The sequence below is a fragment of the Oncorhynchus mykiss genome, chromosome 20 (assembly GCF_013265735.2).
Source record: "Oncorhynchus mykiss isolate Arlee chromosome 20, USDA_OmykA_1.1, whole genome shotgun sequence".
NCBI lineage: Eukaryota > Metazoa > Chordata > Actinopteri > Salmoniformes > Salmonidae > Oncorhynchus > Oncorhynchus mykiss.
In genome coordinates, this window is record NC_048584.1 from 9,964,947 (window position 1) to 9,992,794 (window position 27,848).

The following is a 27,848-nucleotide window of genomic DNA, read 5'->3' on the forward strand; positions in this document are numbered from 1 at the left end:
AGTTTGAGTGAGTGCTTGCTTTACCTGCCTCTCAATTCCCCAGACAGTCAACCCGACAACACGCCCCTCAGGGAGAATCCCCTCGGGGTCAGTGGAGGCTACTGAAGAACTGAAGAGACGAGATAAAGCATCAGGCTTGGTGTTCTTAGAGCCCGGACGATAAGAAATCACGAACTCGAAACGAGCGAAAAACAGCGCCCAGCGCGCCTGACGCGCATTAAGTCGTTTGGCAGAACGGATGTACTCAAGGTTCCTATGGTCAGTCCAAACGACAAAAGGAACGGTCGCCCCCTCCAACCACTGTCGCCATTTGCCTAGGGCTAAGCGGATGGCGAGCAGTTCGCGGTTTCCCACATCATAGTTACGTTCCGACGGCGACAGGCGATGAGAAAAATACGCGCAAGGGTGGACCTTGTCGTCAGAGAAGGAGCGCTGAGAAAGAATGGCTCCCACGCCCACCTCTGACGCGTCAACCTCGACAATGAACTGTCTAGAGACGTCAGGTGTAACAAGGATAGGTGCGGATGTAAAACGATTCTTGAGGAGATCAAAAGCTCCCTGGGCGGAAACGGACCACTTAAAGCACGTCTTGACAGAAGTAAGGGCTGTGAGAGGGGCTGCCACCTGACCGAAATTACGGATGAAACGACGATAGAAGTTCGCGAAGCCGAGAAAGCGCTGCAACTCGACGCGTGACTTAGGGACGGGCCAATCAATGACAGCTTGGACCTTAGCGGGATCCATCTTAATGCCTTCAGCGGAAATAACAGAACCGAGAAATGTGACGGAGGAGGCATGAAAAGAGCACTTCTCAGCCTTCACAAAAAGACAATTCTCTAAAAGGCGCTGGAGGACACGTCGAACGTGCTGAACATGAATCTGGAGTGACGGTGAAAAAAATCAGGATATCGTCAAGGTAAACGAAAACAAAGATGTTCAGCATGTCTCTCAGGACATCATTGACTAATGCCTGAAAGACAGCTGGAGCGTTAGCGAGGCCGAAAGGAAGAACCCGGTATTCAAAGTGCCCTAACGGAGTGTTAAACGCCGTCTTCCACTCGTCCCCCTCCCTGATGCGCACGAGATGGTAAGCGTTACGAAGGTCCAACTTAGTGAAAAACCTGGCTCCCTGCAGGATCTCGAAGGCTGAAGACATAAGAGGAAGCGGATAACGATTCTTCACTGTTATGTCATTCAGCCCTCGATAATCTATGCAGGGGCGCAGGGACCCGTCCTTCTTCTTAACAAAAAAAAACCCCGCTCCGGCGGGAGAGGAGGAGGGGACTATGGTACCGGCGGCAAGAGCTACAGACAAATAATCTTCGAGAGCCTTACGTTCGGGAGCCGACAGAGAGTATAGTCTACCCCGGGGGGGAGTGGTTCCCGGAAGGAGATCAATACTACAATCATACGACCGGTGTGGAGGAAGAGAGGTGGCCCTGGACCGACTGAACACCGTGCGCAGATCGTGATATTCCTCCGGCACCCCTGTCAAATCACCAGGCTCCTCCTGTGAAGAAGAGACAGAGGAAACAGGAGGGATAGCAGACATTAAACATTTCACATGACAAGAGACGTTCCAGGAGAGGATAGAATTACTAGACCAATTAATGGAAGGATTATGACAAACTAGCCAGGGATGGCCCAAAACAACAGGTGTAAAAGGTGAACGAAAAATCAAAAAATAAATGGTTTCGCTATGATTACCAGAAACAGTGAGGGTTAAAGGTAGCGTCTCACGCTGAATCCTGGGGAGAGGACTACCATCCAGGGCGAACAAGGCCGTGGACTCCCTTAACTGTCTGAGAGGAATGTCATGTTCCCGAGCCCAGGTCTCGTCCATAAAACAGCCCTCCGCCCCAGAGTCTATTAAGGCACTGCAGGAAGCTGACGAACCGGTCCAGCGTAGATGGACCGACAAGGTAGTGCAGGACCTTGAAGGAGAGACAGGAGTAGTAGCGCTCACCAGTAGCCCTCCGCTTACTGATGAGCTCTGGCTTTTACTGGACATGAAGTGACAAAATGACCAGCAGAACCGCAATAGAGACAGAGGCGGTTGGTGATTCTCCGTTCCCTCTCCTTAGTCGAGATGCGGATACCTCCCAGCTGCATAGGCTCAGCACCCGAGCCGGCAGAGGAAGATGGTAGTGATGCGGAGAGGGGGGCAACGGAGAACGCGAGCTCCTTTCCACGAGCTCGGTGACGAAGATCAACCCGTCGCTCAATGCGAATAGCGAGTTCAATCAAGGAATCCACGCTGGAAGGAACCTCCCGGGAGAGAATCTCATCCTTTACCTCTGCGCGGAGACCCTCCAGAAAACGAGCGAGCAAAGCCGGCTCGTTCCAGCCACTGGAGGCAGCAAGAGTGCGAAACTCAATAGAGTAGTCTGTTATGGATCGATTACCCTGACATAGGGAAGACAGGGCCCTGGAAGCCTCCTCCCCAAAAACAGATCGATCAAAAACCCGTATCATCTCCTCCTTAAAGTCCTGATACTAGTTAGTACACTCAGCCCTTGCCTCCCAGATTGCCGTGCCCCACTCACGAGCCCGTCCAGTAAGGAGAGATATGACATAGGCGACACGAGCAGTGCTCCTGGAGTAAGTGTTGGGCTGGAGAGAAAACACAATATCACACTGGGTGAGGAACGAGCGGCATTCAGTGGGCTCCCCAGAGTAACACGGCGGGTTATTGATTCTGGGCTCCGGAGATTCGAAAGCCCTGGAAGTGGCCGGTGGATCGAGGCGGAGATGGTGAACCTGTTCTGTGAGGTTGGAGACTTGGGTGGCCAGGGTCTCAACGGCATGCCGAGCAGCAGACAATTCCTGCTTGTGTCTGCCTAGCATCGCTCCCTGGATCTCGACGGCTGAGTGGAGAGGATCCGAAGTCGCTGGGTCCATTCTTGGTCGGATTCTTCTGTTACGGTGCGTGAATGAGGACCCAAAAGCGAATTAACGTAAACAGAGCTTCTTTAATAACAAAACAAACGTAGGCTCAGATGGACCGGCAGATTCCGACAGGACAGGACAAGGTTGCAGCAAACATGACGATAGTCTGGTTCAGGCATGAATAACACAAACAAGAATCCGACAAAGACAGGAGCAGAAACAGAGAGAGATATAGAGGACTAATCAGAGGGAAAAAGGGAACAGGTGGGAAAAGGGGTGACGAGGTAGTTAGGAGGAGACAAGGCACAGCTGGGGAAAAGAGGGGGAGAAAAGGTAACCTAACAACGACCAGCAGAGGGAGACAGGGTGAAGGGAAAGGACAGAAACAAGACACAACATGACAGTACATGACACAAAGAGGATCTTCAATCTGAATATTGGTGTTTTTAGGAGAGTGTTGTGAAAACACTTTAGGGGGTTTTCAATGCATGTAAAAGGCAGCACCAAAACATAGTTTTTTTCAGACTATCTCTAATACAATCAAATGGTTAATAAATGCAAATGGTTTATAGGACTGCATATTGATTGATGAGAAGAAACTATGGAGACTTTTTAAAATGGAATTTCACTTTCATTTTTGTATTGCACAGATTAGAAACAGGAGGAGACAGAGAAAGGTTGAAAGTGGGCCAGGCAGAAGCTGAAATTGGACCCCCGTCTTCTGGGGCAGTAAAATGGTACCTTTAATTGGAATTTTACACACTCAATCACACAGCCATAATTCTCGGGTGAATTGAAATTGACAACCAACATGTCCTTAGTAACAATTCATGCAAGTCGTTTCAATGATTTGTTAATTTCATTTTACCATATATTTTTTTCCAACTGCATATGTTTTTTTTAAATGTTAGCCTAAGTGTACTTTATAAGAGGATGACCAAACATAGAGAAAATTGAGTGATTTAACGAATTAGAAGTCTGGTTGGTCTATGATAAGACAACCCATTCCCACATTTCCAATGTTTAATGGCAGAGACAAATACAGCATTTTGCAATGTTTCCTGGAAAACCTCAAGTTACTACTGGTGGATTGTGCTCTCATTGCGCAACAATGCCTGCCAATGATCAGATACATAAATCAATGAAAATACTGCAGAAGAAATTCTGCACTAGACAGGATGTGAAACACCATAATAGTGTTTAAAAGCTTTAGTGAGAGGAAACAACACCAAAAGAGAAGGTATCTAATTCTTAATTTAGAACTTAACATCACTAAACAGAACTTGAAACATCAAATCAATGTATTTTCGCCCTAGCAAGGTGTACAATACACCGTCTCATGTTTCAGAACATCTCGGGATGATGTGTTTCAATACTCTAGCAAAGTTAGTTAAGGTTTCATCTCCTTCAAGCTGGTGGTAGCTCAATTGTCACTAGTTTTGGTGTTACAAAGCACTTCATTTTAACAGTGTACTAAGGTCAATACATTTTTTTTTAAATTGTTGAATTCCGTTTTAACACCTGCATTCCGTCAAGGCACCAATTATCATATTTGGACCAGAATGAGGCTCTCCACTACCTATTGTTCCAGCAATAATGATTCACGATCTTCGTTGGATGTTTTCATAATTTATCTGCAGATAATCGCAAAAAAGGCTCCATAATGTAAACTAGTCAACACTTGCTGTTCAGTTGTCAATCAACTGACAGTAAATAGCCTAGACCTACTATGCTACTCGACTGCGTGGCTGGCTATGTGAAACACACAAAATAAAATAAATGAATGTGTCAAAAAACAATAATTAATAATTAAGTCGTGGAGTTTGACTCATTGTTACTACTAACATTGCATGCCCACCCAACACGTGACGTCCACAGACAGCAAATTTTCGGCTATATCAGGTTTTTCCGTCATGGACTTTATTTCCCCCCAAATTGTCTTCCCGAAAACGGGGCTGTATTTAGTCCGTCCGTTTTGGTCCAAATATAGCCGAAGGTCAGCCTGATCAGCTTGAATCATTGAAATGCATGAGATACACAAATACAAAAAGTTTGATCATTTATTTTGATATACACAATATAATAAAAGATATTGATTAAAAATCACATTTTTTCTAATAGCTTGTTAGATGTTCTGATATAGACAGAATGACTGAAAATTAACTGTAATTTCAAATCATTAGTTTACAATTTCACAACAGAATTTATTACAATTTATAACCATCATCCCTTGAAAATGGGAGAGGCAGAACGAACAAGTCATTCACCCACCATTTGCTCCTCAAGACGGTAACACAAGGACACGGATAATTGTAAGCGTCAACATTTCTGAAAACCTTTGATTTGATAATTTGATAAGGTTGTTATATTAATTATCAGTTTCTGTTAATGTCGCAAACTATTATTTTCTCTAGGCTAACGTTAGCAACTCTGCCTGGATACTTGCACGCTAGCTAGCTAATGTTAAGACAAATTTAGTTGCTAGCTAGATAGTACAATGCAGGAAAAGCAAGGCTAACCGATTCAAAGGTTGTACTAACTGTTAGCTAGCTTACTGTATCGGTCTATCTATCTACGGTTAGCTATGTTTGCTGGTAACGGGTGTGGAGTCGTTGTTTTTTGACAGGAAAATGTTAAAATTAGCTAGCTAGAGTCTAACATCAACGTTACTCTTTGAGTACCTGCAACTGCTAGTTAGCTAGTTAGGCCTGAAGCTGGTTGGTTTGCTAACTAACTGTAGTATGAGTTAACAAACTTTAGCTACTTAGCTATCTAGCTAGCTAAGAACATTAGCTCACAGGAGAGAGGGCAATTATATGTTATAAATAAGACAGGAGAATGAGTAGAAAATGCATTGACCAAAATTAACTTGCTAAGAAGCCTGTCAAAATCTAGTTCAAACTTGTCAAAATGTAATTCAAACTTGCTCTCATTATATTTATTACTACAGTATGTTTACTATTTATCTTTATTAACTTGTTTTGCAAAAAATGAAAAAAAGTGTGAAGATTATAACTGATCAAGACCAGAGCGGTTTCCATGAATAATGTCAGTAAGTGGATTGTTCCATGAAATGTGTGCCTTTTGATTCCCTCTGATATAGTATGAAAAACTATGGGTTTTGATGGGCATCTAATGACATTCCATGCATGATTTACTGTATGTGTCATGTGCTTAAATGTTTGTTGCAGGACTATCCAGTTCACCTGGGCAGTCCCAAAAAAGGCAGAAAAGCCGGTCTTATTCTCTCTCTACCCCAGCCCAGGAAGAATTTAATGGGGACACGCCTGGACGGAGTAAGAGAAACTGAAGAGTCAGTAGGAAATGTCAAACCTTTCACAGGGTAGTATAGATGGGATTTTCCTTTTTGTATCAGGCATCTCTGTGTCACACCCTGATCTGTTTGGAAAATAACTACGATGTGGGGAATCGTGAGCTTCTCATGGTGAAGATGGCGTTGGAGGAATGGGGGCACTAGCTAAAGGGGGTGGAACATCCATTCATCGTGTGGACCAACCACAAAAACCTGGAGTATATCCGCATGGCCAAACGCCTCAACTACAGGCAAGCCAGATGGGCCCTGCTGTTCACACGGTTAAACTTCTCCCTCTTGTACCGGCCGGGATCAAAGAATGTCAAGCCGGATGCACTGTCCCGCCGCTATAGCCCCCGGGTACCACCCCGGAGCCCGAGACCATCCTTCCCGCCTTGTGCCGGCACTCAACTGGAGTATAGGGAAACAGGTCCGGGAGGCGCAGTGGTCCCAGCCAAACTCAGGGGGGCCCTGATAATCGGATGTTTGTGCCTGACGCTGCCTGCCCTGCGGTCCTGGAGTGGGCCCATTCCTCCAGACTTGCCTGCAATCCGGGCTCCCGTCGGACCCTGGCCTCCGTGTGACAACTCTTTTGGTGGCCTACGATGGTTCCAGATGTCGCCGCGTTTGTCTCCGCCTGCACGGCCTATGCTCAGAATATGACTCCTCTGCAAGTTCCGGGTGGTCTTCTGCAACCACTGCCTGTCCCTCACCATCCCTGGTCCCAAATATCCTTGGATTTCATCACGGGTCTCCCCCCGTCTGAGGGCAACACTGCCATCCTGACTATGGTCGACTGGTTTTCCAAGGCCGCTCACTTCATTCCTCTCCCCCAAACTACCCTCGGCCACGGAAACGGCCCAGCTCATGGTGCAGCACGCCTTCCAGATCCATGGACTGCCCGTGGACATGGTCTCATCGGCCAGCCTGTCTCCTGGGTTCCACCCCCAGTCCAATGACCAGTCTGAGCGAGCCAACCAAGATCTTGAGACTACTCTGCGCTACCTGGTCTCCGCCAACCCATCCTCCTGGAGCCAGCAGCTGGTGTGGGTCGAATACGCCCACAACACCCTTCCCTGCTCTGCCAAGGGCCTATCTCTGCTCTTACCTTCTGCCCAGATGTTTGTCCGCCACTGTTGATGAACCTAGAGGCCCTCCTTAAGACTACCTCCAGGTATCGATGATAAGCGGATCGCCATCGGACCCCGGCTCCCCGGCATCGACTTGGGCAGAAGGTATGCCTATCTACCCGCGATCTGCCCCTCTGGGTGGAATCCCGCAAACCCCTCCCCGGTTTATCGTCCCATTTCCCATCTCCAAGATTATTAGCCCCTCTGCTGTTCGTCTTCTTACATGCCACCTTTCATGTGTCCTGAGTCAAACCTATGACTCACAGCCCTTTGTCTCCTGTTTGTAATAAACATTGTTACTTTGACAGTCTGCATCTGGGTCTTACCTAGATCCCTAATATTCTGCCTATCGGGATTATTATTCACACATGATATACAGTACATATACAGTTGAAGTCGGAAGTTTACATACACTGAGGTTGGAGTCATTAAAACTCGCTTTTCAACCACTCCATAACTTTCTTGTTGGCAAACTATAGTTTTGGCCAGTAGGTTAGGACATCTACTTTGTGTATAACACAAGTAATTTTCCAACAATTCTTTACAGACAGATTATTTCACTGGTGGGTCAGAAGTTTACATACACTGAGTTGACTGTACCTTTAAACAGCTTGTAAAATTCCAGAAAATGATGTCATGGCTTTAGAAGCTTCTTTTAGGCTAATTGACATAATTTGAGTCAATTAGAGGTGTACCTGTGGGTGTATTTCAAGGCCTACCTTCAATCGCAGTGCCTCTTTGTTTGACACCATGGGAAAATTAAAAGAAATCAGCCAAGACATCAGAAAAAATATTATAGACCTCCACAAGTCTGGTTCATCCTTGGGAGCAATTTCCAAACGCCTGAAGGTACCATGTTCATCTGTACAAACAATAGTACGCAAGTATAAACACCATGGGACCACGCAGCCATCATGCCGCTCAGGAAGGAGATGCGTTCTGTCTCCTAGAGATGAACGTACTTTGGTGTGAAAAGTGCAAATCAATCAAAGAATAAAAGCAAAGGACCTTGTGAAGATGCTGGAGGAAACTATATCTATATCCACAGTAAAACGAGTCCTATATCGACATAACCTGAAAGGCCGCTCAGAAAGCAAGAATCCACTGCTCCAAAACCGGCAGAAAAAAAACAGACTATGGTTTGCAACTGCACATGGGGACAAAGATCGTACTTTTTGGAGAAATGTCCTCTGTTCTGATGAAACAAAATATAACAGTTTGGCCATAATGACCATCGTTATGTTTGGAGGAAAAAGGGGGAGGCTTGCAAGCCGAAGAACATCATCCCAATCGTGAAGCACGGGGGTGGCAGCATCATGTTGTGGGGATGCTTTGCTGCAGGAGGGTCTGGTGCACTTCACAATGGCATCATGAGGGATATTTTGAAGCAACATCTCAAGACATCAGTCAGGAAGTTAAAGCTTGGTCGCAAATGGGTCTTCCAAATGGACAATGACCCCAAGCATACTTCCAAAGTTGTGGCAAAATGGCTTAAGGACAACAAGTCCAGGTATTGGAGTGGCCATCACAAAGCCCTGACCTCAATCCTATAGAGTATGTGTAGGCAGACATGAAAAAGCGTGTGCGAGCAAGGAGGCCTACAAACCTGAGTCAGTTACACTAGCTCTGTCAGGAGGAATGGGCCAAAATTTAGAGGCCGACCGATTAATCGGAATGGCCGATAAATTAGGGCTGATTTCAAGTTCATAACAATCGGTAATCTGCATTTTTGGATACCGATCATGGCCGATTACATTGCACTCCACGAGGAGACAGTGTGGCAGGCTGACTACCTGTTATGCGAGTGCAGCAAGGACCCAAGGTAAGGTGCTAGCTAGCATTAAATGTATCTTATAAAAACAATCAATCTTAACATAATCACTAGTTAACTACACATGGTTGATGGTATTACTAGTTTATGTAGCTTGTTCTGCGTGGCATATAATCGATGAGGTTCCTGTTAATTTGTCATTGAATCATAGCCTACTTTGCCAAATGGGTGATTTAACAAGCGCATCTGCGAAAAAAGCACTGTCGTTGCACCAATGTGTACCTAACCATAAACATCAATGCCTTTTTTTTTATCTATACATACAAGTACAGTGGGGCAAAAAAGTATTTAGTCAGCCACCAATTGTGCAAGTTCTCCCACTTAAAAAGACGAGAGAGGCCTGTAATTTTCATCATAGGTACACTTCAACCATGACAGACAAAATAAGAAAAAATTATCCAGAAAATCACATTGTAGGATTTTGTATTAATTTATTTGCAAATTATGGTGGAAAATAAGTATTTGCTCAATACCAAAAGTTTATCTCAATACTTTGTTATATACACTTTGTTGGCAATGACAGAGGTCAAACGTTTTCTGTAAGTCTTCACAAGGTTTTCACACACTGTTGCTGGTATTTTGGCCCATTCCTCCATGCAGATCTCCTCTAGAGCAGTGATGTTTTGGGGCTGTTGCAGGGCAACACGGACTTTCAACTCCCTCCAAAGATTTTCTATGGGGTTGAGATCTGGAGACTGGCTAGGCCACTCCAGGACCTTGAAATGCTTCTTACGAAGCCACTCCTTCGTTGTCCGGGCGGTGTGTTTGGGATCATTGTCATGCTGAAAGACCCAGCCACGTTTCATCTTCAATGCCCTTGCGGATGGAAGGAGGTTTTCACTCAAAATCTCACGATATATGGCCCCATTCATTCTTTCCTTTACACGGATCAGTCATCCTGGTCCCTTTGCAGAAAAACAGTATTCTCAGTATTCTTTGTCCTCCAAACACGACGAGTTGAGTTTTTACCAAAAAGTTATATTTTGGTTTCATCTGACCATATGACATTCTCCCAATCTTCTTCTGGTTCATCCAAATGCTCTCTAGCAAACTTCAGACGGGCCTGGACATGTACTGGCTTAAGCAGGGGGACACTATAGGATTTGAGTCCCTGGCGGCGTAGTGTGTTACTGATGGTAGGCTTTGTTACTTTGGTCCCAGCTCTCTGCAGTTCATTCACTAGGTCCCCCCGTGTGGTTCTGGGATTTTTGCTCACCGTTCTTGTGATCATTTTGACCCCACGGGGTGAGATCTTGCGTGGAGCCCCGGATTGAGGGAGATTATCAGTGGTCTTGTATGTCTTCCATTTCCTAATAATTGCTCCCACAGTTGATTTCTTCAAACCAAGCTGCTTACCTATTGCAGATTCAGTCTTCCCAGCCTGGTGCAGGTCTACAATTTTGTTTCTGGTGTCCTTTGACAGCTCTTTGGTCTTGGCCATAGTGGAGTTTGGAGTGTAACTGTTTGAGGTTGTGGACAGGTGTATTTTATACTAATAACAAGTTCAAACAGGTGCCCTTAATACAGGTAACGAGTGGAGGACAGAGGAGCCTCTTAATGAAAAAGTTACAGGTCTGTGAGAGCCAGAAATATTGCTTGTTTGTAGGTGACCAAATACTTATTTTCCACCATAATTTGCAAATAAATTCATTAAAAATCCTACAATGTGATTTTCTGGAGAAAACAAATTCTCCTTTTGTCTGTCATAGTTGAAGTGTACCTATGATGAAAATTAAATCATCTTTTAAATCATCTTTTTAAGTGGGAGAACTTGCACAATTGGTGGCTGACTAAATACTTTTTTGCCCCACTGTATATATTTTTAAACCTGCATATTTAGTTCGTATTGCCTACTAACATTAATTTATGATTTAACAAAGCGCATATGCGAAAAAAGCACAATCGTTGCACAAATGTACCTAACCATAAACATCAATGCCTTTCTTAAAATCAATACATAGAAGAATATATTTTTAAACCTGCATATTTAGTTAAAATAAATTCATGTTAGCAGACAATATTAAACTACGGAAATAGTGTCACTTCTCTTGCGTTCATTGCACTTAGAGTCAGGGTATATGCAACAGTTTGGGCCGCCTGGCTCCTTGCGAACTAATTTGCCTGAATTTTACGTAATTATGTCACATTGAAGGTTGTGCAATGTAACAGCAATATTTAGACTTATCTATGCCATCCGTTAGATAAAATACAGAACGGTTCCGTATTTCACTGAAAGAATAAACGTTTTGTTTTCAAAATGATAGTTTCCGGATTTGACCATATTAATTACCTAAGGCTCGTATTTCTGTGTGTTATTATATTATAATTAAGTCTATGATTTGATAGAGCAGTCTGAATGAGCGGTGGTAGGCAGCAGCGGGCTCGTAAGCATTTATTCAAACAGCACTTTCCTGCGTTTGCCAGCAGCTCTTCACAATGCTTCAAGCATTGTGCTGTTTATGACTTCAAGCCTATCAACTCCCGAGATTAGGCCGGCAATACTAAAGTACCGATTAGAACATTCAATAGTCAAAGGTATGACATACAAATGGTACAGAGAGAAATAGTCCTATAATAACTACAACCTAAAACTTCTTACCTGGGAATATTGAAGATTCATGTTAAAAGGAACCACCAGCTTTCTATGTTCTCATGTTCTGAGCAAGGAACTTAAACTTTAGCTTTTTTACATGGCACATATTGCACTTTTACTTTCTGCTCCAACACTTTGTTTTTGCATTATTTATGCCAAATTGAACATGTTTCATTATTTATTAAATTGACTAAATTGATTGTATTGATGTATTATATTAAGTTAAAATAAGTGTTCATTCAGTAATGTTGTAATTGTCATTATTATTACAAACATATATATACAAATCGGCCGATTAAATGTTATCGGCTTTTTTTGGTCCTCTAATAATCGGTGTCGGCATTGAAAAATCATAATCGGTCGACGTCTACCAAAATTCAAACTGCTTATTGTGGGAAGCTTGTGGAAGGCTACCTGAAAAGTTTGACCCAAGTTAAACAATTAAAGGCAATGCTACCAAATGCTAATTAAGTGCATGTAAACTTCTGACCCACTGGGAATGTGATAGAAAGAAATAAAAGCTTAAATAAATAATTCTCTCTACTATTATTCTGACATTTCACATTCTTAAAATAAAGTGGTGATCTTAACTGACCTAAGAAAGGGCATTTTTGCTAGGATTAAATGCCAGGAATTGTGAATAACTGAGTTTAAATGTATTTGGCTAAGGTGTATGTAAACTTCTGACTTCAACTCTACATTTTCACATCCAAATCCTTGCATTTAAGTTGTCCTGATCACACCCAAAATGGGTTTTTATTTGTGCTTCAGGGCAATCCAGGGATTCAGCTGGCTGTTCTAGATGCTCTCCTTCCCCGTCTCACTTCACACACGATGGGTCAAGAGTACAGCTTGCCAGACAAGTAGATACATCTTAATCAGCTAACCTGTCAACTACTAAAAAAAGGTTTATTCATCTGGTTTAAATGTTTGTTGCAGGACTATCAACAACTTCACCTAGGCAGTCCCAAAAAAGACAGCGAAACCGCTCTCGTTCTTCCTCCTCTATCGATGTTGTAGTTGGTAAGAAACAATCGTTAAGTAATCAAAAGTGTAGTCCACCTACAGATAAGAAAATGTTTAGATAATGCTTGTGTTTCAGGACCATCCAACAGTTTGGCCATGAGTCGATCCAGCAGACACAGCAGCTCTAGCCCCTCTCATTCTCCATCTTCCCATTTTCGGGATGTAGTTGGTAAGAGATGATTGTTAAGTAATCAAAAGTGTAGTCCACCTACAGACAGAAAAAGGTTTAGATAATACTTGTGTTTCAGGACCATCCAACAGTTTGGCCATGAGTCGATCCAGCGGACACAGCAGCTCGAACTCCCCCTCTGCCATTTGGTGTACCTGTTTGCTATCTGGACCAAACACAGATTGGGTTTTTAATTTGTGTTTCAGGGCAATTCAGGAATTCAGCTGGCCGTTCCCGATGATCTCCTTCCCCATCTCACTTCACACACGGTGGGTCAAGAGTACAGCTTGGCTTACAAGTCCAGAAATCTTAATCAGGTCAAGTCCTTAAGGTTTATTCATTGGTTTTGAATGTTGCAGAATCATCCAGGGCTTCTACTAGCCAGTCCCACCTCCAGAGCAGAGAGCACAGACGTTCTCCATATCCATCCTGTTACTCTACCAGACAAGGTGAACGCAGTTATGAAGTAACTAAAGAGCACACACAGACAACATGCACACAACGGGGACACGCTCGCTCATCAGTGCTAGTTTACTTACAATGAGCAGAAATTATACACATCATGTTCCGTCTTGGTAACTGAAGGTTAAAACCATCCTTAAAATATGTATTGTAGTGTGTATGTTTAAGAAAATAGCTTTTTACCTCTGGGTTGACACTGAGTTGACTTTGAATTTTGCAGATTCATCCAGGGCTTCTACTTGCCAGTCCCAACGGAACCAAGAGCATCGCAGCTCTCACCCTCCCATTCCCTGCGCTAGACCAGAGATGTTGTCCATGAATAATGCCAATAAGTGGATTGTTCCACGAAATGTGTGCCTTTTGATTCTCTCTGATACTTCATGTATAAATGATGCACCAATTCAAAAAGGCACCTATTTTGTGGAACGACTAAAATGTACTACAAAATTGAAACTTGTGTTAAAGTTAAACACTGAATCCATGAGAATATAGGATATTATTGAAACGTTGAACTATATGTATTATTGCAAGTAAAATGTCACTTTTATTTGCAATCACAATCTTGTCTGTCAGGATCCTCTTGCGTGTGACAACCCCATATTTCTACAGTGTCAACGAAATGTTCTCATTTCAGAAGTGTGTTCTAACTAAAACGGTGGAGATATTGGAGCAGGTGAAATGTGTTGGGATAGCAGAGCCCCAAGACACTTTGAGTTCCATGTCAAGAGAATGGAGACGGAGCAAGACTTTGAGCAACAAGAGAAGCAGCTCCAAATTGTGGATGTACAGAATCTGACGGTGAAATTAAATGTATTTTGACATTTCATTTACACTGTAGATTTAGTCAGCATTTTTCACACTACTAAAGCGATACAATTAGTTAATTCCACTCTTACAAGCAATATGTTTTTTTTTTAATTAGTCATACTGAGACAATGCATTACTGCATGACTTCCGGTGTTTGAAACAAATTCTCTTGACACAGATTGCAAGGTTAAGCAAAATTGGTGGTAAGGACAAAGGACTGTGCCAACAAGGTCATGGACAGGTATGTCATATCTCTAGAATGGATCCAGTAAGAAAGTCATTTTAAAGGTATCATTAGTGATATAAACTGTCTCCAACAAAGACAGTAAACCAAAAAGCCGTATCTCCTCAGCAGTTTGAAAGTGTCCAATTCACATAGTACATCCTGCGTGTGCTTGACGTTCAGGCTCTTTACCAATGGCCTGATGTCCTTGTTCAACTTCAACGGCCATCACGCAAAGTGGTGATTAGGAAACACAACTGTGTACTCGGTTGTCAACGGTATCTACAAACATGTCATTATTCTGTGGTATATTTTGTATTAATAACTGGATGGTTTGAGCCCTGAAAGCTGATTGGCTAACAGCCATGGTATATTTAAGCAATAATGCATGAGAGTCCATGTGTTATGATTATAATTTTATCATGGCTGTGAGTGTCATAGCCATAAAAGCAAAGTCCTCTGGGTTTTGTGTTACCGTAACCAGACAATACATGGCTACAGTCTGTATACAGGCACGCTGAGTTGCGTTGTGCAAAAGAAAAGTCTTTACTACACCCACCCATTGCTTAAAGGGCCACTAACATCACACAATCAAAATGACCTGCTCTGTCTGTTTTAATAGGCTAGATTCTTATTTTGTCTTCTAAACCAATTATTAATTTTCATGGTGGTAATTTGTGTGGTCCCTTTTTTAAAAGAATGGTTTTAGGAGCTTGGCAATTTTGAATGAGGCGATCATGTGACCTTAATGGCCTTTTAACCTATGTTAATGTTCTATGCTCATGTTCTAAAAATGTATAATGATCCGCCCAACGTGACATTTTCTCAAATTCTGTAAAAAAAAAAATGTTTTGCTATGATGTAGCCCTAATAAATACTTTACCATATTTTTTTCTCATTAGAGCAGATTCTCTAGTATGTCATTGTGCTGGTTTTGTTTAGCTTTCTGGCCTGTTATCAATTAGACCTTATTATTACTTAATTTCATCACACAGCCTACTAGTCATGCATTTAAATGCAGTCAAGCATTCTCTTGAATAATTAGCCTACAGTATACAATGGCCTTAATAATAATAATAAAGGCTTTATCATTTTTTTAATTAGTACAGATCAACTCTCTGTTACACCTATACATTATTTTGTGTTTGTTTTCACTGTACCAAGCAATCAGAAAAATATATATAGTAGCCTACAGTACTTGTTTGGCTCATGCCAAGCTCAAGTCAAATGTCTTCCATACGTCTGACATTTCCTTTGTCTCCTGAGCAACCAGTCGGCTAAACATTCCCCCATTTCAAGTTGATTTTTTAAAAACTTGTGGTCTCCTGACAAATATATTAGGCTACAGTGTTCAGAGTTTACCAATGAATGTGAGTATAATAGTCTGTTAGGGAGGAGGGAAAGAGACACCTTGCGCCATTCAAACAGGCTCTCGTCTTTTCTACACTGTGTGCATGTTTGAGCCCGGCCCTAATCAATTGTCTGCTCCTGAGAAGGACAACTTTAACCAAACCTATCTTGTAAATTGCTTTTTGTCTTTGATAGACATGGAAAACCAAACACATTTATCCACATTTACCAACAAATTATTCTGAATAAATGTAATAAATTATCATTATTACTGCACATCACAAAATAGCCGCCATTGGTTAGTGATAAATCGGTGGTTTGAGCCCTGAATGCTGATTAAAGTGCCGTGGGGAACCTGTAAGATGCTCCATACCCATTAGTCTTTTCTATAACTCACTGTGTTTATTTTGTTGTTACAGCTGCAGTCAAGAAATGGAACAGCAAGGCCACTGCCCATGATGTTCAGAGAGCTGTGACAGACTACCTCAAGCATGCTCCTGGTAGAGCCAGGGGTGGTGGTTTCCACGTCACCACCACACAGGGCCGTTGCTAATGCAACAAAATATGTCTATCATTTTGACTGATAATTATTCAAGGAATATAATTAATTACATTCATTTGAACTTAACTGCATTTGGTCTGTTATCACTGCACTAGATAGTGTTCTTTGACCAAATGTTTTGTGAAAATACTGGAGTAATGTAGTGAGTAGTGTGATTGTTAATTTAAAAAAAGTAAAAGGCCATGTTTTGGTTGCTGCATCCATGTGTACAGGCTACAAGTTCATACTTTTCAACGACATGAAAAATACGTATTTTCAACAATGTATCTGGCTGATAATGAGTCTGTAACCGGCTGATTTGACAACAGCCAGCGCTAATAGAAAAAACTGCCACAGTAAGCCATTGACCCATCTAAAAATGTTTTGACGGGGGTATTCTATTCAGATTATGTCCCGGATCACTGTGTTGACCCAGGGGTGTGCTTATCCTTAGGCCTACTGATGATAGATATACTTGATCTGGTGTCTGCAAAACTCAGACAGGCAGCGGCACGAAGGGGAGATTCAGTCATGACACATTGTCTACTAGCGTGTTCAAAAGACAAGAGGAAAACAAAGTAGCCAATGATTGCATTGGAAATGACAACTTTCACACTTCCATCAAGACACAGCTGATATGGGATCATGCAAAAGAACAGAGGTGCTTCAGGGAATTATGGTCATGTGATGGGTAAGCTTGCCTGAGAGGTCCCAGAGAGAAATGCTAAGCTTCTACCCAGGTTTTTTACCCAAAAAGTAATTGAGACTAATAACTGCCAATAGAAGCGTAGTCCTTTTAGGAAGGAATGGATGGGGCCGGGGGCATTAGTAGAGAGGAGAACCATTGGATTTGATTCCAGAGACCTGTGTGTGCAATATTAAGAGTTGATGCTGCAGTTTAATCTATGTGTTCAATCTCAGCAAAACCTCACCATGACCAGCTCTCACTCACTCTGTTGGGAGACGTAGGGATTTTGAGCTGGTTGACATTTACACAAACAGCCCTATTCCCACTACGAGATATAAAGGAGAGTCTGGGGAGCGGTGTGGCGAAAGAGAACTTTTACTTTTCAATTCACATTACATCCTTGCCTTACCTTTCGTTGAGAATGGCAATGTGATAATTGAGCGTAAATATCACAGTAGCCACAAGCCAGTAACCCCAAACTATTCAATAATTACGGAACTTTTCTTCCAAAACATATTAGACTTTTGAATAATGCAACCAAACCATATTACACTCTTGAATAATGCAACAGTTCACAAGCATGTGTGTGCAGATAATTAAAGGGTTTATTGTAGGCTACACTCAATACATTTGAGCTTCAAGACGAAAGCACAGAGATACTATAAATGAACAATTAGCCCTCTGATACGACTATAAAAGTAAAGTAGGCCTACCTTACAACAAACCAGGCTTCATTTTTTTAATCAATATCGTGCAAATCATTAGATGTGGTAAAAGCAAATTGCGGCTGAAAACGTGGGTCATTTTTACCCACAGCCATGATGTATTTACTGACTTATGAGGTCTTTCTATTGGAAAATGTAGCCAATGACAAAACATATCCTATTTTTCATATCCTATATCTATCTACATTTGACATGTTTCTGATGGTGGGGCTAGGGATGGCCATTCATAGTTTTACTTGTGTCAGTACAGCTGGCAGCTGCTGCAACAATTTCAGACTGTAACAGTCTGTTACTGCAATTTCAGGTAAAAACTAAATAAAACAAGTCTCAAATATTACAAAAATGTCTATACAATTCAGCTTTTCAAAAAACATTTCTCTGTTATTACCATTTATACTGTAGTAGTGTTGGCACAGCGTTACAATTCTGTTTACACTGCTATGCTTCAAGGGGGGCAACTGTGGGCGAGTGTCGTGCACTACCTCCAGAGGTAGCGGTCAAGATGTAGCAAATACTCAACTTTACACTTTAGATTTTTTTTCGAAAAGTGTAGTAAGTGGATGAAAAGGCATCAGCACGTAGTTGAACAAAATGAGAATAGAGAAGAAAATGGTTTACTTGGCACTCACAGTCAACGGCAAGCCTAGCAGTATCCGACAAGACAATTGAGGATAAGTGAGACTTGTTTTGCTCTCACTTTGAGAAATGACAGTCTACAACAGTGCTATTTCCAAATGTGTCAAAGCTTCAAACCAAATAGTTAGTTGTAGGCCTATTGTGGTCTCATGATACAGCTGATACAGTCCCAGGGTTGGCTGTTTTTATTGTAGAGATTAAACAAATGCTTAACCCATCTAGATCAATAACTTTCAGCAGTTCAATGATAATCACTTATCTCCCTTTTTTTAGATCAATGTGGCATTGTATCTAAATTTAGCTCAGATAGGTAGAGTCCCATATTATATGAAACACTTTACAGATGGAATTTTGTTCACAAAATGTCAGGCAGAATGAGACATAATGTATGTCTTTGACAGCGAGTTAGTTGATATTTTGTTCCAATGCTAAAGCAGAGTTGGCTGGTCTCAATTGGCTGGTTGTGGAGATGCTGTGTATGCCTACACTGTGGTAGTAGGTTGGCCAGATATTGGTCCCATGATGTAATGTTGCAAAATTGGGGTTGTGCCTATTGTATCAATTTAGGAGAATAAACCATGTGATGCAGTACTTTTTCAAACCTTTAAACTTTAACATAATCAAGCTGATCATCATAATGTGTCTTCAATTACCTTTTGCAGAAAGGAGCAGTCTGACCAGGTTTAAAGGTTAAACTGTCCAGTTTCCAATATTATGTAGGCTAATCTCCTTAACTACATTCCATGGGGGTATCAAATGCATTGACCAGCGTGCGTGGTCCTTTATAACTATCCTATAATCCTAATTTAGTCAAGCTATAGGGAACATGTGGAAGTTCCAAAGGACAGCCCTGCGTAATTAATGTGCTCACATATCTGAGAGAATGGGAAGGAGGGGGAGTGAGGTTTTGAGCACATCCAAGTCACAAATATGCCTATCCCTGGTTGTCACAGGAAACAACTGGGCGCACGACTCTAATGTACAGCACTCGACCCCTCAACAGGTACCTGCTTCAATAATAGGCTATAAGAGTAACACCGGATTTTGATACAAGAACAGGCAGGTAGTCTATACCGACAATATTATATTCCATTTCTCCAATGTTGGTATAACACATTGTTGGCAGATGAGCAGGTGGATTTGCATTGCAGAGTAATGATGGATCTAGCCTAATGCGTTTTACCTAATAGTCAACGGGAGTACTCATGATGGCACAACCCAGTAGCGCACCACCACAACCAGCGCTCGCTGATGCGCACACTTACCCCAATTTTGATCTAACTCGAAATAATGTGATACTATAGCCCTGAGCTTCACATGATAAAGAGAAGTCAATACCGTTCCTATCTACTACGCAGGACAGACATATCCACTCACATTGACAGTTTACCAGCTGTAATAGTTCTGGAACAGCCATTGCGCCATGGCCAGTGCATGTGTGCCCATGTAGCCCACTCCACTGAATCCTCTATCGATGTTACTGGGGTGGTTATTCATGCACGTGTAGCACTGTCTCGTTATAACAGTTCAACAGTAGTGGTAGCCTAATACTACACTATCACTTTCCATTCATAATTTAACGAAATACACCGAAATTTCCCCCCGATGCAAAACTGGGCAAACGGCAGCCCTGAGCCTGAACCTGTTAAAGAAACATGTCGAATAATCTTTTTTTAACGAAATCATTCTCACACAACCTCTGTCCTGGTGATCATACGTTCAGTTGACCCTTTCTAATTGAAATCAGTTTTTAACACTTGCATAATTCAATACTGCACTTTAAAAAAATACACCACAAACGCAATTTGGCCTACAATATAGGCTACCAATTTATAGGCTGTCCCATATCTATTCCGAGGGACATTCACAGACCATAACTGATGAGATCCGAGTTTCAGGCAAATTCTGCCCGTAATTGTCTTCGTTCTCAGGTGAATCATATCAATAGATCCTGTATCAATTGGCCTATCAATTGATCCAACCATCAATGGCACACATAACTCGTAACATTTTCATTAATTTCAACATTTTCAGCAACATTTTACAACTTCGTTACCAAATCTCACTCCTTCGGTTCTCATCCAACGCACATGCCCTTTTCTCTGTCTCACAACGGACCCATCAATAATATAAATTACTAAAAACGTACCTGATATACAGATGATGAAATTGGCGTGAAGAATAATAAATAGTTCCCATATAATATCCATTCTCTGTCTTCATGCCAGGTGCATTACGCTCGGTAAAAACAGGGGTAGCCTATCAGTTGCCGATGTCGATTCCTCCCCGTCTGTAGCCCGCTGCACACCTTCCAAGAGGTATTTTCCACGCCAGACTCATAGCAAGATCTATCTCCAAGTCATGACGCCACACTCTCCCACAAAACAACAATCCCAGATGACAGAACCACTGAACTTTAGACCCAAATATAGAACCAAAGGTAGAATCCTGGAAGCAAAAGTCAGTTGGTAGGCATTTCATACAGTAGTAGAGTTCCTATGTGCCCCGCCAAGACCGTCCAAAAATGCACTCCTTCTTGCGTCAGTTGCGATTTTGAAATGATGAGTTTCAGTCATTCCGTGTAAACACAACCGTGTTCGGAGTATCGTCCTCGTTATCCTGGAACGAGAGACAGTTAAATTTAGGTTATTCCTCTGTCTGATCTATAACTATCTTAAAAATATCTGCTTAACTCCATAACTATGAATGGTAAAAAAAACTCCGTGGGGGGGGGGGGGGGGGGGGGGGGGGTAACTACCATTGACAGCGTATGGACAGGAGAGCAGGGGAGACTGTGCGTTCATCTGCAAGGGGGCGTGCTTCGCTAATTTTCTCTGTTCAACCGGAGGATTAAACTGTCACGCATCTCACGCGGACATACACATAGGTTTCTACACACTAGATTTCATGAAAACTTTACGAACCGCTCATAATCTATTCGAATGTTTGATAACATCTTCAAGAATATAATCACTAATACTTCAAACATCAATCCCTGCACTACGATCAAGCTTGAGCCATCAGCACACAGAGGTACCCCCCCCCCCCCCTTATCAACGCAGTCCGGTGCCCACTCACAGGTCCCGCCAAGCAACACACTGACGCAGTTCACAACACCTACACTGTAGCTATGAAAATAACCATCTACAGGCTACATTTAGCCTACATCCTATACACAAATACCAAGAGTGAGGGATACCTACCGTTCTTGAGAAAAATGTAAAATCCAAATACTGTTATCCTAATGTAAAATAAAGAATCTGACTGATGCTATCGAGTCCCCAAAAACTTATACACGGGGTTTAAAAGTGAGTATAATTGTTGATTTTGTCCTTTTTTTATCCCGAGCTGAAAAATTGTGACGGTAGTCTTCTGGCACGCGAGTACCAGGCTATGCCACGAGCCCAGGGAGAGAGCTTCCAGATTAGTGGACGTCAGAAAATGATGCGGAGGCACGTGTGGTGCTCCATGCGCGCGCACGCGGACACAGGTGGATGGGAGACTGTGGCCCAGCCCTCGTGGTAAGGGCAGAAGCTGGTTTGAGAGAAAGAGAGAGCGAGAGAGAGCGGGGGGCAATAGCATTGCTACCTGTGTCATTAACATTATTTCATTATTGTTCTCAATTAATGCACCACACAACCAAGAAACAAAGCATACCGACTTCAGTCACTTAAATATCATGGTTTGCGGTTTTAATACCACAATAAATGTACTACGTCAATCTCGACAAAACAGAAAATACATCCCGTTCTACTTTGTGGGCCTACCCAGTATTGAAGGCTTGACTTGACAATCTCTGAATGTCATTCAACTTTTTGGTGTTTTGTAACACTTGTGGCATAAAGTCTGTGGGTAAATACGTAGTGCATATAAAAATAACTTCGGCAGTTAAATTCCCATGTACCGAATACAAAACACAAGTTACATTTATTTCCGTCAGATTTTAAACTCTAGGCTTACTGATGGTTTGCTAACATTTTATTTGCATAAGTATAGCAAATGTACCCACTCTGGTATTGGCATGTGCGCTCTAGACAGCAGTTCGCAGATACAATTTGGGTGCAGCCTGCATGATGAGATAATTATGGACAAAAGTGCGAGATTAGTGTAATCATCATGTCATATTTACTGAAAAGAGCATCAAGCTCATCACTGTGCAGTTTCACCACCCTGTGAAGTTCATCATCCTTTATTTATCGGTAGCCTAATAAACGGCATGCTTTCCTATGATGTAGTGACTTTTTTTTTATCCGACATGTACTTTACTTGCATAAAAAGATTGGATGGAAAACCTGGTTAATGTCAAGACATTTTGAGGATAATGGAATTACGTTTTGGACCAACGTGCGCATGCCTAAAGGATACTTTTGAAGTAGCCTAATCATATTAAGACATTGTGACTCGTGTTTATGCCACGTGTTTATAGGAGGAATTGGGAGAATGATGATCTGCAACAGCTGCAACAGAGAGTGCATCTCGGTATCAGAAGTAAACATACAGCCAGACAGATACTGTGCCTTTCTAGACCTTATAAACTATCGAGAGTAGACCCACAACTGAGCCAAATGGAATTAAACATTAAAATCACAGGGATTTTGCGCCTTTATTCAAAAGACAGAGGGCAGGATAGACAGTTAGACTGGTAGAGTATATTGACCGGTGGTCTGTGGAGGCTCCTCAGAGGAAGAAGGGGAGGACCATCCTCCTCAGTGAATTTCATAAAAATAAAAACAGTGAAACATTGAAAAGTTATCCTTTTTAGATAAAAGTATACTACATATGTTCATGTCACCAAATAATTGATTAAAACACACTGTTTTGCAATGAAGGTCTACAAGTAGGTGCAACAGTACTCGTTAGGGTAGCACCGTGGTTTAGCAGGACGACAGCTAGCTTCCGTCTTCCTCTGGGTACATTGACTTCAATACAAAATCTAGGAGGCTCATCGTTCTCACCCCCTTCCATAGATTTACACAGTAATTATGACAATCTCCAGAGGACGTCCTCCAATCTATCAGAGCACTTGCAGCATGAACTGGCATGTTGTCCACCAAATCAAAGCATCAGAAAATTAATCTAGTACTGAAAGCTACAACTAGTTAGCACTGCCGTGCATAAAATGTGGTGAGTAGTTGACTCAAAGAGAGAGAAATGCAATAGTTGAACAGTTTTGAACAAATTCATTTCTTAAAAAATGGAGAGGCGAGAGAGAGAGAGATATTTAGTCTTTTTTTCACTTTCACTTACTTGGCTAGCAAATGTATTAAGCTAGTTTAGCCTACTCAAACACCTGGCTCAAACAGAGGGATGCCATGTTAGCTAGCCTTCTATGACTATCCAACACAACACTGGAATTCTTCCAAGTCAATGTAAACTTTTGATTTTACGAATTTATTGCCACAGGGGCCCTCCGGTGTAACTGCTAAACTGCTTACTGACTGTAATGCATGATTTTAGCAGGGTTAATAATGCATTAGTTATATCAGCTATGTCGACTATGATGTCACTTTAGCTAATATGGTGAGAACGATGTAGGTGTTTGTAGTGGTTCTGATATGGTTTGGCTTGGAAAGGTTTGTTTGCCTGGTCATATACAGTCGATGTGTTGTGCATTGAAGTCCACAAGCAAAGGGAAAAGTTGGGAGGAGGAGAGCGCCTAGATGCAAGAGGGAATACAACGTGTCTGCTATGAAAGTGAACTGTATTTACATGTGATCAGGGATTTATTAATTCCACCGATTCTGTTGAAAAATGTTTCTTAAACAGAAGCAAATGGAACGAAACAGGGATAAACATGCCTACATTTGGCCAATATAAACTCTTGTTTGCAATTGTTAGACTATCCTAGATCAGCAAGATGCAGGCAAGTGTCACTGTCTATAAATATGTCACTGTCTGTCACCTCCAATTTATATTACTACCTGTGTGCACCTACATTGTAAACTTTCATTCATAATCTAGGTTATAGCAACATCATGATGGGTTGAGTATCATGTAGTAGCCTAAACAATGTTAAATTGAACTGGGTGAATGGAATATGAATGACAATCATCCAGTATGCTGTAAAATAAATAAGGCCATTCTCATGAAAAAAATATCATCATCCTCCCTCAACTTATACAGCACAGACCGCCACTGCCTGTGGTATTATAAAAGTTAGCGCATGTACAAGCATAGTGCATAAGCGAAGTACCAAAACACCTTGATATGAGGGAGGGGCATGCAAGCAGATGAGAATTTGGTTGTTGTTGTATTTATTAGGGATCCACTCTTCCTGGGGTCCAAACACATTAAGGCACTCACATCACACATAAAACAAAGTTAAAACAATACATCATATAACAATATTACACCACTACATATCTACAATAAAAAATTTATAATACCACTATACAACAATATACAATGAAAGGGAGTGTAGAGTGCGTGTGCTAGTGTGTCTGTACCTGTGTCTGTGTATCTCTTCGAAGTCCCTGCTGTATTTTATATAAGGTGTATTTTTATCAGTTTTTTAAATCGGATTCTACTGCTTGCATCAGTTACCTGATGTGGAATAGAGTTCCATGTAGTCAGGGATCTATGTAGTACTGTGCACCTCCCATAGTCTGTTTTTGACTTGGGGACTGTGAAGAGACCTCTGGTGGCATGTCTTGCAAGGTATGCATGGATGTCAGAGCTGTGTGCTAGTAGTTTAAACAGACACCTTGGTGCATTCAGCATGTCAACACATCTTACAAAAACAAGTAGTCATGAAGTCAATCTCTCGTCCACTTTCAGCCATGAGAGATTTATATATATTTTTTATTAATGTTAGCCCTTTGTGTACATTGAAGGCCGATTAGTGCTGCCCTGTTCTGAGCAAATTGTACTTTTCCCGAGGTCTCTCTTTGTGGCATCTGACCAGACAACTGAACAGTAGTCCAGGTATGACAATACTAGGGCCTTTAGGACCTGCCTTGTTGATAGTGTTGTTAAAGAAGGCGGAACAGTTATTTATTATGGACAGACTTCTCCCCATCTTAGCTACTGTTGTATCAACATGTTTTGACCATGACAGTTTACAAACCAGGGTAACTCCAGGAAGTTTAGTCACTTCAACTAGCTCAATTTCCACATTATTTATTATAAGATTATTTGAGGTTTAGGGTTTAGTGAATTATTTGTCCCAAATACAATGCTTTTAGTTTTTGAAATATTTAGACTAACTTATTCCTTGCCACCCATTCTGAAACTAACTGCAGCTCTTTGTTATATTGCAGTGATTTTAGTTGCTTTAGTAGCTGACGTGCATTGTGTTGAGTCATCCGCACACATAGAGACACTGGCTTTACTCATTAGTAAAGATTGAAAAAAATAAGGGGCCTAGACAGCTACCCTGGGGAATTCCTGATTCTACCTGGACTATGTTGGAGTGGCTTCCATTAAAGAACACCCTCTGTGTTCTGTTAGACAGGTAACTCTTCTTCCACAATATAGTAGGAGATGTAAAGCCAAAACACACGTTTTCCAGCAGCAGACTATGATCGATAATGTCAAAAGCGGCACCGAGGTCTAACAAAACAGACCCCATAATCTTTTTATCATCAATTTCTCTCAGCCAATCATCAGTCATTTGTGTAAGTGCCCTGCTTGTTGAATGTCCTCATCTATAAGCATGCCTGAAAGTCTGTTGTATCTGGTCAAACACATTTTTTTCAAAATGTTTACTAAGAGTTGGTAACAGGCTGATTGATTGACTATTTGAGCCAGTAGAGGGGGCTTTACTATTCTTGGGAAGCTGAATGACTTTTGCTTCCCTCCAGGCTTGACAGCACACACTTTCTAGTAGGCTTAGATTAGATCAAATTTAATTTAAGGTGATCCAACGCTTTGCACAATCATTCTTAATATAATTTATCTTTGTTTCATAGTATAGTTTCTTCTTCTTTTTATTCCGTTTAGTCACACGATTTCTCAATTTGCAGTACGTTTGCTAATTGTTTCTGCAGCCAGATTATTTGCCATTCCTTTTGCTTTATCCCTCTTTTCTCAACCTTTTAACAAGGCAAGTCAGTTAAGAACAAATTCTTATTTACAATATTTAAATCACCCAGAAAATGTATCTCTCTGTTTATATCACATACATCATCAAGGATATCACACATATCTATTCTTTTGGCTAGGATGGAAGAAATATATAGCAAAACCTGAAAAATGGAGAATGTAACCCTGTAGAAAAGCCCAATAAAAAAAACACACAACCCTCCCCGAAGCAAAAAGAAAATAAGTTTGACAACCCTCCCCTATTTTGGACCTCCTCCCCCATGTGGCACCTTCACCAATGCCCATATGATGTAAGGCACTAAGTTCATGACTTTGGCTATTGAAATGCCTGGCAACAGGTGATTTTTCATTGTGGTTTCTAATGGAGCTTTTATATGCTCACAAATCTTTGTCTTAAGTTCCTGTTTGGTCTCACCCACATAATAAAAGTTACAGGAACACTTAAGGAGATATACAACATATTTCATGTTAGAGGATATTGTTCCTCAAACCTTTATCCTCTCATCCGAATGGGGATGGATAAGAGAGTTCTTCAAAGATAGACATATTGGATAGATCGCTTGGGCACCCTTGCCCCAGCATGTCTCAATGCGTAATTCTCCTTTTTTTTTTTTTTTTTGTAGAAGGATATAAATATGTAGGTTGAAATACACTCCAAACATTTAGGCTATGATATCAGAATGTGTCTTTATTGTGTGTTTGTGTACAGTATATACACTGAGTGTATAACATACTAGGAACACCTGCTCTTTCCATGACAGACTGACCGGGTGAATCCAGGTGAAAGCTATGATCCCTTATTGATGTCACTTATTAAATCCACATCAATCATTATTCATGATTCATTCAGGATTATTCATAATGTAGTGTTTAGAAATATATTCTATTCTTATTTACAATTTAAAAAATTACACAATACATGATTTACGTTTCACAAAATAATCAGAGCACAAAATAATCTGAAACACGACCAAAATGAACTGCAAATGCATCCAACAACTTTGTAGAGTCAGACCTTTGAGGTAGTCATTGCATGCTAGGAATATGGGACCAAATACTAGGGGTGTCAGTCATTTTGATCCAAACCTTTTTGAGAAAAAAACTATTGCTTGTTATACAAACAATCTTTCCCTGAGCAATTGTATTAGTATAAAATAATATAATTCCACATTTTTTGAGCATACAACATAGGTCAGTATTTGAATTGTTTATTTAATACATTCACTATTGCTCATCTTTATCAAGGCTGTCAATAAATTCGGACCCCACTATATATCAGAGGGCCTAGCTTTACTATTACACAGTGGCCTGAAACTCCTGGTTTACAGGCCACATCAGGCCTGCAAGTCACATTATGCTTGCTTGCAAAGTGATGCGTAAGTTCTGTTGGAATTCAGCCAGAGTTAGGATATTGAACAATAA

At 41.5% G+C, this 27,848-nt stretch overlaps 1 protein-coding gene across 4 annotated transcripts in view; it reads right to left on the minus strand.

The window, feature by feature from the left end:
* LOC110498737 (carbonic anhydrase-related protein 10) overlaps positions 1–21,793 on the minus strand; it is a 308,840-nt gene extending 287,047 nt beyond the window's left edge. For 2 of the 4 annotated variants that reach the window (XM_036955731.1, XM_036955729.1), the window contains exons 1-2: positions 21,587–21,793; positions 20,533–21,002 (exon numbers count right to left, since the gene is read on the minus strand). In XM_036955731.1, coding sequence (XP_036811626.1) covers positions 20,533–20,593 — 61 coding nt within the window. In that variant the 5' untranslated portion in view covers positions 20,594–21,002; positions 21,587–21,793. The remainder of the gene's footprint in view (positions 1–20,532; positions 21,003–21,586) is intronic. The other 2 variants (XM_036955730.1, XM_036955728.1) reach the window with 1 other exon arrangement.
* Positions 21,794–27,848: the final 6,055 nt, after the last annotated feature.